The sequence below is a fragment of the Echeneis naucrates genome, chromosome 10, assembly GCF_900963305.1.
Source record: "Echeneis naucrates chromosome 10, fEcheNa1.1, whole genome shotgun sequence".
In the NCBI taxonomy this organism is placed as follows: Eukaryota; Metazoa; Chordata; class Actinopteri; order Carangiformes; family Echeneidae; genus Echeneis; species Echeneis naucrates.
This window is the reverse complement of record NC_042520.1, coordinates 24,900,482-24,918,136: the sequence shown is the minus strand read 5'-3', so window position 1 is coordinate 24,918,136 and position 17,655 is coordinate 24,900,482. Positions and strand designations below refer to the sequence as shown.

General features: G+C 39.4%; 1 protein-coding gene across 1 annotated transcript in view; it reads left to right on the top strand.

The window, feature by feature from the left end:
• Nucleotides 1-12,020, top strand: part of enpp6 (ectonucleotide pyrophosphatase/phosphodiesterase 6) — a 41,149-nt gene extending 29,129 nt beyond the window's left edge. Inside the window, exons 3-8 of the mRNA XM_029512510.1 lie at nt 6,771-6,882; nt 7,788-7,929; nt 8,038-8,217; nt 10,573-10,710; nt 10,937-11,060; nt 11,207-12,020. Coding sequence (XP_029368370.1) covers nt 6,771-6,882; nt 7,788-7,929; nt 8,038-8,217; nt 10,573-10,710; nt 10,937-11,060; nt 11,207-11,418 — 908 coding nt within the window. The 3' untranslated portion in view covers nt 11,419-12,020. The remainder of the gene's footprint in view (nt 1-6,770; nt 6,883-7,787; nt 7,930-8,037; nt 8,218-10,572; nt 10,711-10,936; nt 11,061-11,206) is intronic.
• The last annotated feature ends 5,635 nt before the right edge of the window (nt 12,021-17,655 follow it).

Genomic DNA, 17,655 nt, shown 5'->3' with positions numbered 1-17,655 from the left:
CGTAAAGAGGATTGGTCCAAGTACCGAACCCTGCGGGACTCCATGACTGACTACAGTACATGAGGAGGAGCTGTTGTTTACATGAACAAACTGATGTCTATCTGATAAGTAGGATTTGAACCACTTTAGTGCAGTTCCTTTAATTCCAATTTCATGTTCCAGTCTCTGTAGTAAAATATTATGATCTATGGTGTTGAATGCAGCACTAAGATCTAGAAGGAGAAGTATGGAGGCTGATCCATTGTCTGAGGCCATTAGAATGTCATTGGAGACTTTAACCAGCGCTGTTTCTGTGCTATGATGGGCTCTAAATCCTGACTGAAACTCTTCAAACAAACTGTTCCCATCCAGATGCTCGTGTAGTTGTTTTGCTACAGCTTTCTCAATGATTTTAGAAATAAATGGAAGGTTCGATATGGGTCTATAGTTTGCCAAAACATCTGGATCAAGATTCGGCTTTTTAAGCTGGGGTTTGATGACCGCAGTCTTAAGTGCCTGAGGTACATCACCCAGAAATAAAGTCAGATTAACCAAATCTAGAATAAACGGCTCAATTACATAAAAGATCTCTTTAAAGAGGCTAGTTGGTACTGGGTCTAATAGACAGGTTGACGGTCTGGATGATGAAACTATAGAAGCTAGCTCTGAGAGATTTAGAGGTGAGAATGATTCCAGATGTAAAGGAGGCGCCGCAGCTGATTCAGCAGTTGCCGTCTTCAGAAGGGGATTTTTATCTAACGTAGGCAAGAGCTGATAAATTCTTTCTCTGATCGTGAGAATTTTGTCTGAAAAAAAACTAATAAAATCATTACTGCTTAGAGCTAAGGGGATCACTGGTTCAACTGAGCTATGGCTCTCTGTCAGCCTGGCTACAGTGCTGAAGAGAAACCTGGGGTTGTTCTTGTTTTCTTCTGAGTGCTGAGTAATATGAACTTCTAGCACTGCGGAGAGCTTTTTTATACGTTTTTAGGCTGTCTTTCCAGGCTCTGTGAGACTCTTCTGACTTACTGGAACGCCAGTTTCTTTCTAATTTCCTTGATGTCTGCTTCAAGGTACGGATTTGGTAACTATACCAGGGAGCCATCCTCCTCAGATTGAATACTTTCTTTTTGAGAGGGGCAGCATTATCAAGATTCGAACGCAGTGTGGCCATAGTGCTAGTCACAAGGTCATCAACCTGCGTATGGGAGAAATCCTCATTTAAATTTAGATTTAGATATGGCATTGTTGGGAATGATGACCAAATGTTCTCTTTAAATTTAGCCACAGCAGCTTCAGATAAACATCTTCTATAGCTGAATTTATTCCTCAATGCTGTGGAGCCCATTAAAGTAAACTCAAATGTAATAAGGTAATGGTCAGACAGGAGAGAATTTTGGGGAAGAATTGTTAGCTTGTCAATTTCAATGCCATAAGTTAGAACAAGATCAAGGATATGATTGTAAAAGTGAGTGGGTTCATTCACATGCTGGGAAAAGCCAATTGAGCCTAGTAGGGAAAGAAACCCAGAACTAAGGCTGTCGCTTTCTACATCAACATGTATATTGAAATCTCCCAGAATAATGATTTTATCTGTACTAAGTACTAACTCTGATATAAACTCATCAAAACTCTGATAGGAATTCTGAGTACGGACCAGGTGGACGGTATACTGTAACTAACAGAACTGGTTTTTCACCTTTCCAGTCCGAGTGGGAGAGACTAAGAGTAGGGCGTTCTATTTTTTTATTTTCTCATAGGGGCTTAGCCAGGACTCATTTAACCCTCCTGTCGTGTTTGGGTCAAATCTGACCGATTTACAAATTAAAAAACTCATAAATTTTGTGTTTTACATCTGATTGCCTCAAGGCCTTATGATATCCTCCACACTATGCATTTGAACATATAAAAGTGATGATCACCTCTTTCATTGAATTTTGAGTGTTTTAATCAACCTTGTTACACCTGTGCTGTTCCCGGTCAAAAGTGACTGCCATAGGAAATGAATGGGTATCCAGACTATATTCATCCATCAGACAAAAAACATCCAGTGGACAACAGTGGACACTTGCTCTGGTCTTCATCCCCCCAGGACAGAGGAAGTAGAGCAAGAGTGGAAAACATCATAAAGATGACGCCAGGGCCAACATGGTATGCGACATCTCGTGTGGATGACATCAAGTCCAGCTTCCAACTCTTTTTACCAGAGTCCATTGAGGGAATTCTACTTGAGATGACAAACCTGTGTTTGGGGACACCTGGAGAAAAATCGACCTGGTAGACCTCCAAAGTGACATAGGTCTGTTGATTTTAGCTGGAGTATATCGCTCAAACAATGAGGCTGGTTCCTGGTCAGAGGTTGCTGTTCCTTCAAGGTGTACATTCCAAGCAAACCAGGGAAATATGGAATAAAGATCTGGGCAGCATTGATGACTCCTCTTTTTCAAAGGCGTCAGCCTCTGCCAGTCTGGTTAGGCGTGTGCGAGCCCCAGCCCCAGCTATTGCCCTGGCTGCTCTCTCCCAACAAGGACATGGGCAGAAAAGGAAGCGCTGTGAGCTCTGTGCCTCTAGAGACAACAAAACAAGCCTGAGATGCTGCAAATGTGATGGCTATGTTTACAAGGCCCACTCTGACCTGAGTGTCACATGCCACTCATGTGCATGAATTCACATGCACACACACACACACACACACACACACGACTTCACGTTGAGTTTGGTCTTTGGTTTTCCATTTAGTTTTTACATTACATGTTCATTTTGTAATACATTTTCAGCGCCTATTTGTATTTTCACTGCAGTTATTTTATGTCTAATTCTATAAATTCATGTTAAACACTACTTTGAGACATTGTTCACAGCTAAAGAACGTTGAATAAAAATTTGGTGGTGAAAAATGGTTTTTGTGCTAATTTAAGAGCAGTTAATTTTGACCGGTCACACTAAAGTAAGGGGCGGGAGGTGAATACGACTGGAGGGTTAATACAGCCCTCATTTTTTCATCCACATCACTTTTCGCTGTACGTCTCATGGTTTGAGCTGGAGTCTCCATACCCGTGATGACCGTCGGGCCTGGCCTCTGCATCAGTTGGCTCAGCGGCTGAGGGTTCAGCAGAAACATGCATTCAAGCATTCAACGGCACGTTTCCTTTCAACACGTTTAAACAGAGCTCACTGAGACACTGAAGAAAGTCTGAGGAACAGTGCTTGAGAATATCTTTACGGCACGGCGTATTTCACTTTGTTTTAGGCAGATGAACCACCGGCCACTGATGATGCAGTATTCCCAACTTGAGTCTGAATCTTTCTGGACAGGCGGATGTGAGGTCCACCAATAAATAACTGAAAAGATCTCGAGTAGTGTCTTTGAAACTTTGAATAGAAAAATCTTTTTGACCGGGACATATTTGTTGAGCAAATATGATGATTTGCAATTTATCCCGTCGGTTTTTTAACAGCATCAGGTAATTACTGTTTAAGTTGATGGTGCGACTGTATTTACCTTTGTAAAATACATTTTGGGTCAGCAGCATCACGCTCATATTTTTATGGTGTCTGTATTGTGTGAAAATTCTTACCACTTCTGGATGATCCGCCTCTTGTAATAACACATTGTCCAATATAATGAGATGTCTTTGGTGAGGGGGAAATAATTGAGCATCTTTAAAAGAATCCGGCAGTCCTTCGACAAATTTAATATTTTTATTTTTCTTCTGCAATTCTTCATACATGCTTTGAAAAGAAGTATAAATCCATAAAATATTCTCAGGTACACGGTTCATAACATGTTGACAATTTTACAATACATTTTTTTTACAAAAAAAGTTTTTCCACATCCGCTGGGTCGCACAATATGACATGAAAAAGGCAAGACCAATCTAGGATCAAAATCAAATTTTTCAACAAGGTGTGACTTTTTTTTTTTTAACCAAAAGGTAAAGTATGACCCGTAGGCAGCAGCCATCTCTTGTCATACGTGATGTCATAACGTGAATTTTTTTCTGAAATTAAGAAATTAAGAATTTTTTAAGAAGAAATCCCCTTTTATCGCTTACAATATTTTGTTGAGGGGTTTCAATGAACCGCTCCTCCTCCTCCTCCTCCTCCTCATCCCCTCTCTCAACACGCTGTCTCACATAGCCCTCCACCAACTGCTTGACAATGTCAAAGTTGACTCTTTGACAGCAGTCATGCGTCTGCATAATACCTTTGACCTTGAGGACCGCTTTTTTCTTGTTCCTGGTTTGATAAGCATAACTTTTAAGACACAAATTCTTGTATGCTGTCTCTGTCTAATTCGTCCGTCCAATCTCCCAGGTAATTGCCCAGAGGCAGTGTGTTTTGTCCCTTTCTTCAAAAAGGTCTGCATGTACTTTAGAAAGACAGTGTTGTCCCTGTGATCAAAATGCCACACTTCTGTGATCTTGGCCAAACGATAACTCATCTCCAAAGCCTTGTTTAACTCGGGCATGACCCAGACCCCCTTGAAAGCTCTGACCTCGTCACTATGAGTGCAGGACCTGTTGAGTTGACATAGTGAACTCGCACATTCGTTTGATGAAGGATGCGGGAGAAGTCCAAATCAATTTCATATATTTTATTTGAACACTAACGGTAAAATATACTATAAAAAAGAGATGGTTTCTCAAAGAATCTATCGAGGTCTGCGCAATCTCTGCATGGAATCGTCCAGCGGGAGTGCAATCTAGCTATTCTTTCCTCTGTAGAACAATCTGGCTCCTCTGTAGGGCGATCTGGATCTTTTGGACGTCGATCTACCTCTTCTGTAGCGCAAATTCCTCCTCTTCTCCTTCCTATAGTCTGAAAAATATTACAAGACACATCCGTTTATGCAAATAATTTTTTACTTTTTAATTTTCATTAAAAAGTAAAAACGACGGATATGACGTCAGCTTCGCTCTGTTTCACCCAGCCCATTAATGCAGGTACACAGTTTGAAGTAATGGCAGATGTTTTTTTTTTTTTTTAGAGTTGAAAATAACCAGAGTTAAAAAGAAACAAAAGAAACTTATGACTAGGAAAACAAACGCTGTTGCTGGAGGAAGAAGAAGAAGAACTGCCTGAAGAGCTGTTAAAGATTCGTGGGATCTTTTCCTGGATTCTCCTCTAGCTTCTGATCGATGTTCCTCCTGTCTTGAGACCTCGGGTCCTGAAACGATTTTTTACCCCTGTACCTATCCGCTTCTTCACCTAAGGGTTTCTGGGAGCCTTCGATCTCTGGTATGGCCTCTGGTACGGGCTCAGCTCAACTTTCTCTGAAAACTCTCTTGATTTCGTCCAGCTCCTGCATACAAACTGTCGAGGAAAAAATACGGTAAGAAATAACATGAGAAATATTGTCATGAATATAAATCTTGATAAAGAAGCAACACTTCAGGAAAATCATCAAACATAAGAAACTCAAAGTCATTCTCTAGAAGACCGTCTGTAAAAACAAGTCAAAAAAAATTATATACATCACAAAAACATTTCAGAAACAATCAATTAAGTGCATTATCTTAGAATTACTTCAGTGTTTTCTCCCGTCGGGTCTGAGTGGTCGGCTAATCACAACTTGTCAATCGTTTGTCAATAAACAGGGTTGTGATGGTACAGCTAAGCCAAACTTTTTATGGGTCTCTGTTTCTTGTCCCCAGACTCACCCTGACAGTTTTTTTTTACATAGATAAACAAAACTTTTTTTTTTTACCAACTTTAATAAAACACAGTAAAATCAGGGGTCTTGTCTTGGAATGAGAAATAATTTCCTCTCCTTTCATTCCAACTGGTTCTTTGTAAACTTCATAGAGAGAAACACAACTTTCAGATTATTTAACACTCTCTGTCTATCTTGTATTGTGAATATCATTGTTTTAAAAAAAACTTTCTCATGATGTCAAGAGTTTCCTCTTGTCCCTCCAGACTCACCCTAACAGTTTTTTTTACCCTTCATAGATAAACAAAACTGTTTTACCAAGTATAACATGATTTAAAACATTTTGCTTTGATCTTTGTAAACATCATGGAGAGAGAAACACAACTCTCAGATTATTTAACACTCTCTGTCTACCTTGTAATGTGAATATCACTGGTTTTTAAATACATGCTCGATTTGCTCTCAACACTTTGGAGTTTCCTCTCCTTTCACAGAGGTTATGTCCTACCTCTTCTCCAGTCAACCTGTAAATGACTTTGGTGCTCTTCTTCTAATACCCCACGATCTCATTATGACCTCATCACTAAGGGCGTGGACACGCCAGGGGAGTGGTTAAGGGGTGGGGAAACGCTCTCATTGGTCAACTAGGGTGGGGTCAAAAGGTCAACTAAGATCAAAGGACCTGTCAAGTTTGGCGAAAAGGTGTTCATATTACTCTCTCAAATCATAAAAAAATTATGGAAAATGGAAAAATTGTGAGAAAAAGTGTGGGTTCATGAAATTTGCAAATCATTGCATTCTATTTTTATTTACATTTTAGACAGAGTACCATCTTGGGGTTGTATTTAATGTTCCTTTGATTCACAAGATTTGACAGCCAGAGATGATCCACTGCCACAGTCTCTGCCAATAATGTACAATGACGTACTTCCTCTCATTTTCATATTTTAATGTTTCTTTGTTTTGTTTTGTTTTTTCAGAGGCACCTGGCCAGCAGTTGAAATTTTGCATCTCTATTGAGATGCAGAACAAATTCTGCCCTTGTTTTTGAAGCATGTTAATGTTGAATAGTTCAGTCATTATTGACAGAGCTGTCTGTGGAAAAATGCAGTAATTTTTTTTCTGTGTGTGTCAGGATGCGAGGTAGAGATTCTGGGTGTCCGTCCATCTTTCTGTGAAAAATATGTCTACAACCCGTCGGAGAAGAACCTCACAGACTCAATAGTCAATGCTCTCAATGTGCTGAGGTAACAACATTGACCTGCACCTGTCAGGTGGTTTAATCCAGTCCTATTTTTGAGCCATACAATGCAGAAGTTAAGTTACGATGACAAAATCTAAACTATATAATAAATGACAAGCACTTATATAATCACATTATGAAACCAACAGGATGCAATAGTTCACACATTTGTAACAACAGTACAACAGCAGCATATCTGTGCTAATTTCACTCTGTAATAGCCTGACAGTGGCGTGTCAGTGGTCACTTTACTGTCTGTAATAACAGGACAACTGAGTGCCTTTGGTTAGTTCCATGTCTGTCATAAAAGTAGGACAGAAGAATGCCTGTGGTTAGTTCACATGTCCTCAATAACAGTGCGACGTAGGTTTAGGGTTAGGGTTAAGTATCTGTGGCTAGTTTATTGTCTGTAGCAACAGCGGGACAGTTGAGTGTGTGTTTATGTGTGTGTCTAGTTTACACATCCATGATAACAGGGTGGAATTGGATTGAGTGTCATGTGGGCTTTAGTAAGACTTTAAGTTGTTATTCATGACAATTTAACAGCTGCTGGATAAAAGCTGATTTGTTCCTTCCGCATTTCAGGAGCATTGATGAACAACAGCTGATTTAGGAATGTTATTGAGCTTGAGAGACAAGCCCAAACATGACAACAATGAAAGATGGTTAAATAATTGAGTGTTTTAATGACTGGTTAATGTCTTCAGATCATCTTGATATTCACATGTTAAAAGACTTTGCTGTACCTTTAATTTGCATGTGCAATTCTACAAAGTAAGGCTAATAAGGCCAAGCGGCACTGCTCAAATCAGTCAGTCACAACATATGGCACATTCAAACATGTCTTTCAAGTGACGGTAACGGTAACATTTGATGATATTATAATCATGTGTGTATTTGTGTCTGTAGTTCAGGCCAAGCAGATATGGCAGCCATATATTATGAGAAAATCGATGTGGAGGGCCATCATTTTGGTCCAGATTCTCACCAGGTCAGAACAGCTGTGCAACAACTGGATCTTGCAATACAGACACTCAACAGCAAAATCAAAGTTAGTAAGTTTCCCAGTGTTATTAAAGTCACAGCTGCATCACTGCTATACTTTTCCTGTCTTTCTGTTTGTTTTCATTTGTTTTTGCTGCATTTGATATTTTTACAGGAAAAGACCATGGGGAACCGTTTGAACGTTGTGCTATTTTCAGACCATGGTATGACGAATATCCAATGGATGGAGAAGGTTATAGAGCTGGAGAAGTTTATCAACATGTCTGACATCATCAAGATGATGGACAGAGGACCAGTGGTCAGTTTGTGGCCCAAAGATAACAAGTACAAAGAGGTGAGACCAGATCAGGACATACAATTTTTCTGACATAAATTGTTAAAACAATGCTTGTTTCTGCCTGTCTGGTTTCCTCCAGTCTAAAAATGGCTGCTGTCAACCCAGCTGGGGTAATTTTAAAATTTTTATACTTTTCCCCCATTTTTTTGGCACTTGGTACATATTATGAAGGCCCTGAACACAGCCCATATGCTTTTATCATCTAATTGAAAACAAATTTAACATGTTAAGTAGTTATCCAGGCTAAGATTGAACTACTTTATTCAAATCTCTCAGTGGCCCAAGAACTTGTGGATGCAGGCTGCAGTGCTGAACACTTCCAATTGCTGAAGCGTTTTATATTGCCTGGGCAATTGATTTAACCCACAGAAAGTGTCCTGCTGGAGGGGTAGTACTTTCCAATGGTTTAGGAACTCATATTTTTATTTATTTATTTTTTTTAAAGATGTGCTTCCACTGGGTAGTGTGATAGCTCCCAAGTTTAAACTATTTTTTTTTCATCTTTACTTTTATGCTGACTATTGCCCCCCCACACCAAAAAAAAAAAAAAAAAAAACAAGAACTGAATAATAGCACTGATGTGGCAGAAGTATTTACTCAAAAGTGGATGTCCTTTCCTAAAAACAGAGTAAATCTGGAATAAATCACTCTATCACCACTGAGCGTTAGAAATCTTTCGAGGTTGTCGTGCTGGAGCAGAAGTCAAAGCCTGGAGACACAAGCGTTTTCCTCCATCAGCCATCATGGGAAATGTAAACTCTTTGTTGAACAAAACTGATGAGCAGGGCACTCACTTATGTATGCAAAAATCTGAAAATGGTGAATATAAAAAATAATCCAGATTTGTGCAATCACAACTTTATCAATCACATGTGTACACACAGATTTGCTTCATATTTCTACATGCACACATTCAGCCATAAGTGGTCAATTCAAGGCACCTCATGAATGTTGATGCATATAAAGAGGCTATGGTAATCAACTTCTGTGGAGACATTGTCATACCTACACATACTGCACAGTGTTTCTCAAATAATAAACCCTGGATCACATGCAACATCAAAGCAATGCTCAACTGGAAAAAGCAGGTTTTTAGGGATGGTGACAAATAACCCAACTCAAACAGTTGAAACAAGAGTGATAGAGAAGGTGGATAAAGGCAAAGGTGGAATACAGAAAGAAAAAGAGAGGATTTTACAACAGAGCAAAATCCAAGAGGTATGGAGAGAAATCAACACTATTGCTGGCTACAACAAAAATAAGACAGCAATTAATGGATGAGGTTCCTAGAGATTACCTGACAGAAAGTGTGTTAGGCTGAGGAGCTGCATCTCTGGGACAGTCATGAGCCGCAGAGGTGCTCCAAAAGGGAACTGATTCATTACTCTTCACATTGTAAACAAGAACTTCAGTTACACCTCTGAGTCTTGCTCAATCCAGAAATAGTCAGATGATACTGCTATTCTGGTGTGAATCAGGAATGGGGAGCAATCTCAATCCAGGTATCCGATAAAAGCCTTCAGTGACAGGAGTCACAAAAACTGAACAAAGACAAAGGAAATGAAATTGGATTTCTGAAAGTCCAAGCTCTCTCTTCAGCCAGTGTACATTCGTGGAGTGGATCAGATCCTTAGCATCTACAGAAAGATGCTGCAGATATTTCACCACTCTGTGGTAGCAAGTCTACTGTTCTATGCTGCAGTCTTCTAAGGAGGCAGCCAAAAACAAAAGGATGAAAGGTGACTGGAAAGAGGTGGCTCTGTGAGTGGAACCAGTTCAAGTTCAGTTCAATGATAATGAGCAGTTGTTTGGTCTATAAGGGGAAGTACGAAACAGTGGTAGACAACTTTGTGGACTGGGCTGGATAGCATCATCTGCAGGTGATGTTAACAAGACCAGAAAAATGTAGAACGATTTCAGGAGGAAGACGGCTTGAAAACCTCTGTGCAGGCCCGCTGATAGTGGGGGACAAACAGGTCTGTTGTTCCGGGCCCATGGTAGAGGGGGACCCAGAACTGGGTCCTCATGAAATTATGGAAACATTTTTCCAAATTTCTCAAAATAAGCCTATTTGTGGAAAAGATTGTTTAATATTTGAGTTACATAATTACTGTTGCTATGCCAGACCACACATACATATTTATATCTGTAAACAATCCTCATACAACTGTAAATAACATATTTCCCCCTAACTTATTACTTATTATTTATTTCACTTTCCCCCCTCTTTCTACCTTTACTCTACCCCTTTTCTATCCTATTTAAAATTTACCCTGCAATTTCCTCATTGTGGGGCAAATATGACATTTTAATTTGAAGTAATGCTGTGTGTGTGTGTGTGTGTTATGCCAGGTGTATTCCAGACTGTCTAAGGTCCCTAACATGAGTGTATATAGGAGACAGGAGATCCCTGAACGCTTTCATTACAAAGGAGGAAAGTTTGTTGCGCCACTGACGTTGGTGGCTGAACCTGGCTGGTTTGTCTCTGAGGTATCAAGAATATTTCAACTCTATCACCACATGGAGAAGTAATGAATAATATATTTGTCTTCAACTAACTGATGGTTTTCTTACAGTGAATTGTATTCAATGTCAGAAACCGATGGGCTTTAGACTTTATGATCATCTTCACAGGCACTGTACAGCTTTGGCTCATAGCCTAGAATATGTTGTCCCTTTAGGTTCATGTGTGTTTGTGTGTGTTTTATATCTAAAGAACAAGGCAAGTCTCCCATATTGGAAGAACAACTCTTTGGAGCCCACAGCCTGGCAAAATGGTTGGCATGGTTACGACAACGAGTTCATGGACATGAGAGGCTTTTTCTTGGCAACAGGACCTGGTAAAAATTGTACAATCTGGGCAATTTATTCACAATTTATTTACTATCAGCCCATTGTCTGTGGCGAAATAAGATTCTGTAAATTGCGATATCACGATAATACATTTAGAGGAAGATCTGACCATATATACCTAATGAATTTACAGGCTTCAGGCGTGATCTTCGGGCAGCCCCAATTCGAGCAGTGGATGTCTATAACGTGATGTGCTGGACACTTGGAGTGGAACCTTTGCCCAATAATGGGTCCTGGACTCGGGTTGAGTACCTCCTGAATGGTTCTGCTGGTCCCTACCAGTTCACAACCGTCTGGTCCTGCTATACGGCTTTGTTAGGAGTATTGCTGGTATTATGGGACTAAAACATGCAACAACTCAGGGTTTAGAGCCCTTCACAGTAGAGACGATCTTGTACATTGAGTTAAAAAAAAAAGAGATGAACGTGTCTGGAATTAAGGAAAAAAATATCACACTCCCTTTTCCTTCTCCATGTCTCATCAAGAGTTCACATGTAAGGTGGATCACTATGTATTCACCAGTTAGCAAATTTGACATCTCCCTGTAAATGTCTGTCTTGTCTGATTTATCTGCAAATTCCTGGAAATGATACAATCGACTACATTGCAAATTTCTTGATGAATAACGAATAATGAATGAATGAATGAGTAATTTTATGAAACTGATCTCCACTGAAGGGTGCTGCTTTATTTTCTAAAGTTTAAATTTGTATTGCAGGAAGTGATACAACCTATTCTTGTTTAAATTTGTAAAGCTAAATTATTTGTTGATATTTTGACACCCTCATTCTCTTCCTTTTTTGTCTGTTGCTTGCAACTGTTGTGAATTGATTCTGTAGACACTCATTATAACAGAGATAAACATCTGAGCTGAAATATCTCAGAGTCTGATCGGCAAGGCCCTCTATGACACATGGTTGTGAAATGTGTAGAATAAATGTGATTTATTTCGGAACAAAATTGTGGCTAATTTTTTTATGTATACTTATTCACCATGCAAGGAATTTACCTTCTGACCCAATCAACATTTATTTAAATTGTAATTTAAAGTAACTTCAGTGGTCAGCATTGGGGGGGTTTTAGATGGACAGAGGGAGTTTTTGAGGCAAAGAAAGACAAAGAAAGCGAAGGATCAGATAGGATTCAAGGAAGTTTTATTATCATACCAACATTTATTCATCAGTGGGGTTAGGGGGTTAAGAGTGTAGGTTTTTAGATCCCAGCTGCAAAGCGGCACAGGAGCGTTAGGGAGAAAATTAAAGGGACATGCCACCGCAAAGTGGTGGCATTGTCCTTGCACACTCCTTCCAGCCCCGTGGGGAGCCATCCCCTAGCCCTTGTTAAGACCTTGTGGGTATTTAGTTCCTAATTTGATAATCCAGGCCCTTTCGGCTCTCTGTCTTTGGGCTCTATTCCAGTTCAAATTAGACAGAGGCCTGCACAGAAATCCAGCCGTGCTGTATGAAATGTTTAATGAGTGGAGTGTGGCTGTTCTGTCTTCTCAAAGTATTATATCTATGTTGGGTGAATCTGGTTGTGATTGAATTTCCAGTTTCCCCAACATATTGTAGGCCACATTGTTTACAAATTATGACATATATGCAATTTTTTTGATAAAGGACTTCCTTGATTGGGTTTAGGGTTAGGGTTAGGGTTAGGGTTTAATCCTTTAAATTTTTATTTTTTCTGAATGCAGCAATGATCCTGTGATTGTAAAGGAGTTCTCTTCCTTTCCTGGTGAGTTCAAAGTTATTCCTGATTTCTCTGACCAGCTTCACTGTGGAGGTTGAATATGTGGTGACAAAGGGAATAATACTGGACACATCATGGGGCTTAATTTGGAGGAACTGTTTGTAGCAAGCTCGAAGAAAGGTCCTAGCATACCCCCTGCTGGCCAGTGCGAGGAAGCGTACCCGAGAGGCCTGTTTAAAATCATCATTCTGTGTGCAGATCCTATGGAATCTTAACAATAATAATTTGATAGGACCTGCAAGTGTGTGTTTGGGATGAAAGCTGGTCTTGTATAGTAAAGCATGAGTATCCGTCTCTTTGAAAAAAACTTTAACATCTAATTTATTAGTCTCATGAAATTTGGGTCCTTTAAATATGGTTGTGTCCAAAAAGTCAATAGAATTGTGGTTAAGAGTAGATTTTAGTTTTATGGACGGATTGAAGTTATTGAGAGTGTTCAGGAAGAACTTACAATCATCCTCTGAATACGTCCATATACCCCAGATGTCATCTAAATATCTAAAATAATGGATGGGTCTCTTATCACATTGTTGGAAGGCGCCTGTCTCCCAATCTGCCATAAAAACGTTGGCTTAATTTGCAAAAAATATGTATTGTCAAATTCAAAATCATTTCTGGTTAAATTTATTTCCAATAGCTGTAAAAGCTCTTTATCCAGTCTTTTTTTATCATAATGTTCGTAAAAAATATTTTTCACTGATTGAATGCCCTTCTTAATGTCTATATTAGTGTAGAGGCTATCAATATCGATAGTAAAGAGGATCGAATCTGCCAGCATATGTACATTTTTTACTTTGTCAATAAAATCATACGTGTCCTTAATGTAACTCTGGTATATAGGGGACAGTGGATTCAAATAAAAGTCCAAGTACTCTGCTGTCCTATAGGTCTCACTGCTGCAATCAGAGACTACATGTTGACCAGGAGGAATTTCAAAAGGCTTGCTCCACTTTGTAGGGTCCTTGTGTATCTTAGGCAACATGTAAAAACGCCTTGGTCTGGGTTCTGGATCACCAAGTAAGTCGTTTTTTTTTTTTTGTTTGTTTCAGATTGATGAAGCTTATTGATAATTTGGTTTACTAATGGGATGGTGTCCAGATAAATAGTTTTTTGTAATTTAGAATAATACTCTGTATTATTTAATTGTCTATAACCCTCCCACAAATACTGCTCACGTTCCATAACTACAACAACACTGCCCTTATTGGCTGGTTTAAATATTATTTTTTTTTGTTGTCAATTAGTTCCCTGAGTGCTTGGTTCTCTTCATGAGAAAGATTTGGTTTCTCATGCCGGATTTTACAATAATTATCAAAAAAATAGAGATCCTTTCTAATTAGTTCATTAATTTAGGGGGTAGTTGTGCTTCGGGAGGGGCCCAAGTAGATGAGGGAGTGAATGGTTGCGGTTTGCAATCAATTTCATCACCATAGAAAGCTGCCAATTTTAATCTCCTATGGTAATTTTGAAGATCAAATCTAGACTGTTGCCTGATATGTTTACCTTTAATATTATTAGAAGAAATGAAACTAAGGCCTTTATTAAGAAGAGCAAGCTGAGGGGTGGACAAACTAACTTTTTTACAACGTTTATAAACCCCTCCACATCAGGCAGGTTTGAGAGGATATTCAGTTTAAATGTTTAAGCCATTGGTCCAGCATGGCCGACGCCACTTGTCTGGACCAGTGTATGTTGTCCCTTTCTGTGCTAAAAGAGGAGAGGGGTAGAGGAGGAATAGAGTCACAGTTGTCCAAAATATATTTATTGATCTGGGTGAGATCCTCTCTTGTAGAGGAAGAGCCGGAGAAAAGTTAATAATGGGGTCACAGGTAGGATATGAAAAAGAGGAGGGAGGGAAAAAAAAGGAATTTTAAAGGTGGCAGGGGGGAGGTTAAGGTTAGGGTGAAGGGATTGGAACGGTCATCCCCATGAGGGGATGGCCCTAATGCACGCGCACTGCCCGGGGGCCCCCCGCTGACCTCCCCAAGCAAAGAATGATGTTTATTATTTATTATTTGAAATTAAATTAAATTAAATAATCAAAATCAACTGATTCCCCTTAAATAAAATCAAAAATAGGCCTTTTACATGCACTGCCTTGCGACGTTTCAACCAAGAATGTGGTCTTCTTCAGGCTCTGGGTGCATGTTTTCCCCAAAAGAAACAAAAACAAAATGAGGGAGATCCTGCTCCTCTCCTCTTTACATAACATGTCTCATAACATAACATAACATGTCTCCTGGGCTCCGCCCATTCGGTTTCTCAGAGAAAGTTTTAGATGTTACTTGCAAATGGTGTTCCTTGTTTCTTTGACTTTTTTGTTTTTTTTAGATATGTCCAATGGTTTTAATATGTTCTGAATAAAGCTTTAAAATACCACAATTATGTTCCAATTTAAATCCCAAGGTAAGTATATATGATTTTTAATACAATAAATTATGTTTTTAAGATGTTTTTTATTATATAGGTAAGTATTTATCAATTGTAATCCACAGATAATTTAATTATTTATTTATTACAAAGGTAAGTATTCATGTTTTTTATTCCACAGGTGATGTTTATTCGTATATGAATTTATGAATATTTCTTATTTTTCCAACTTTCTTTCTTACTCCCACTCTTCCATTCCCCCAATTATCCTTGATGTACTTCCTTCCTTCATTCCTCAACCTCCTAGCCTATTGCTTTTAACTCCTACCCTTCCTTTTTTTTAGCCTTGACAATAACTAGTTCCTGTAAATATGAAATGTGCCTCAACAGGGTCCTCCATAACCCGTGGGCGAAAATGAGCTTCAACGGGGCAAATCTTCCCGGAGCATATTAATAATAATGTGGCTTAGCTAGTTAGCGGGTCACCAAATCAGGTTAGGGTTAGGGTTGCAGGCTCTAGGGTAGAAGCTCATTGTTTTTCTGAGCTGCTCTGGCATAGGTGGCTTGAATAACTATTTAAGGTATGTTTAATTCTTTGTTTCCTTTTTATTTGGGGAAGGGGGGAAAAGGGGGGGAAAGAAAAGGTAGGGTTAGGGTAAAGGAAAGGGAGGGTCATCCCCGTGAGGGGATGACCTGCATGCACTTGCACTTCCCGGGAGTCCCCCGGCCCCCTCACCAAGAATTATTACTTTTTATTTGTATTTATTTTAAATTAAAATGATTCCCATTAATAAAACACAAAATAGGCCTTTAACACGCACTGCTGCGACGTTTCGACACGCATATTGGGTCTTCTTCAGGCTGTAAAGTGCGTGCTCCCCCCCCCCGAAACAAAAGAAAATGAAACTTATCTCCTGCTCCTCTCTTTATATACTCTCTGTGGCTCCTCCCATTTTGCCTTTACAGAGTAGTTTTAGTTTAGAAACCAAATTGTTATTTTTTAAATGTTTTAGATATATCGAATGGTTTTTTTTTAACTTGTATTCAAATGAATTTCAATAGAATTGGTTTTAAATGTCCTTTTTAATAATTCCAATGGATTTTTAAGGTAAGTATTTATTCACATTGTATTTTTTATAGGTTTTTTTAATCAGGTAAGTATATTTTTTTCAGGTAAGTATATGTTTTTTAATTTTTGAGGTAAGTATGATTTTAATGATTAATTCCTTTCTCTCCTCCCTCCTAATCCTTCCTATCCATCCCACTCAATCTTCCTTTACTCCTACCCTCCTACTCATCCCCCCTCGCTTTTCGCTTCACACTCCTATCCTTCCTTCTTCTTAGTCTCGGCACTGATAGCTGCAAAAATAACCCTAACCCTAACCCTAAGGTTAGGGGAACAGGGATGATTACCACACAGCAAAAATTGGGGAGTTAAAATTTCAGGGTTAAACATCTGGGAGTTGATTTTAACTCCCAAAGAGTAAAATGAACACATTTGGTTTAAAATGGTGTACAGAGTCGGAGTTATATCAGAGAGTGAATCAGATCAGTGTTAGTTTAACTCTGCTAAGACGTAATTAAGCTCCGCATTTGCTCCCTGAACTTCACTTCTTCAGCGAGAGAAGTGAGTCAGCGCCATTTTCCTCCTCATGCATGTCAAACACGGTAAGTGAAATTTAGTTAAAATTCACTAAACAATTATGAATTGATAGTTTGAACTGAAGTATGTAAAATAATATGTTGAATATACACTCACCTGCCACTTTATTAGGTACACCATGCTAGTAACGGGTTGGACCCCCTTTTGCCTTCAGAACTGCCTCAATTCTTCGTGGCATAGATTCAACAAGATGAGATCTGGTGACTGTGGAGGCCATTTGAGTACAGTGAACTCATTGTCATGTTCAAGAAACCAGTCTGAGATGATTCCAGCTTTATGACATGGCGCATTATCCTGCTGAAAGTAGCCATCAGAAGTTGGGTACATTGTGGTCATAAAGGGATGGACAGGGTCAGCAACAATACTCAGGTAGGCTGTGGCATTGCAACAATGCTCAATTGGTGCCAAGAAAATATTCCCCACACCATTACACCACCACCACCAGCCTGAACCGTTGATACAAGGCAGGATGGATCCATGCTTTCATGTTGTTGACGCCAAATTCTGACCCTACCATCCGAATGTCGCAGCAGAAATCGAGACTCATCAGACCAGGCAACGTTTTTCCAATCTTCTACTGTCCAATTTCCATGAGCTTGTGCAAATTGTAGCCTCAGTTTCCTGTTCTTAGCTGAAAGGAGTGGCACCCGGTGTGGTCTTCTGCTGCTGTAGCCCATCTGCCTCAAAGTTCGACGTACTGTGCGTTCAGAGATGCTCTTCTGCCTACCTTGGTTGTAACGGGTGGTTATTTGAGTCACTGTTGCCTTTCTATCAGCTCGAACCAGTCTGGCCATTCT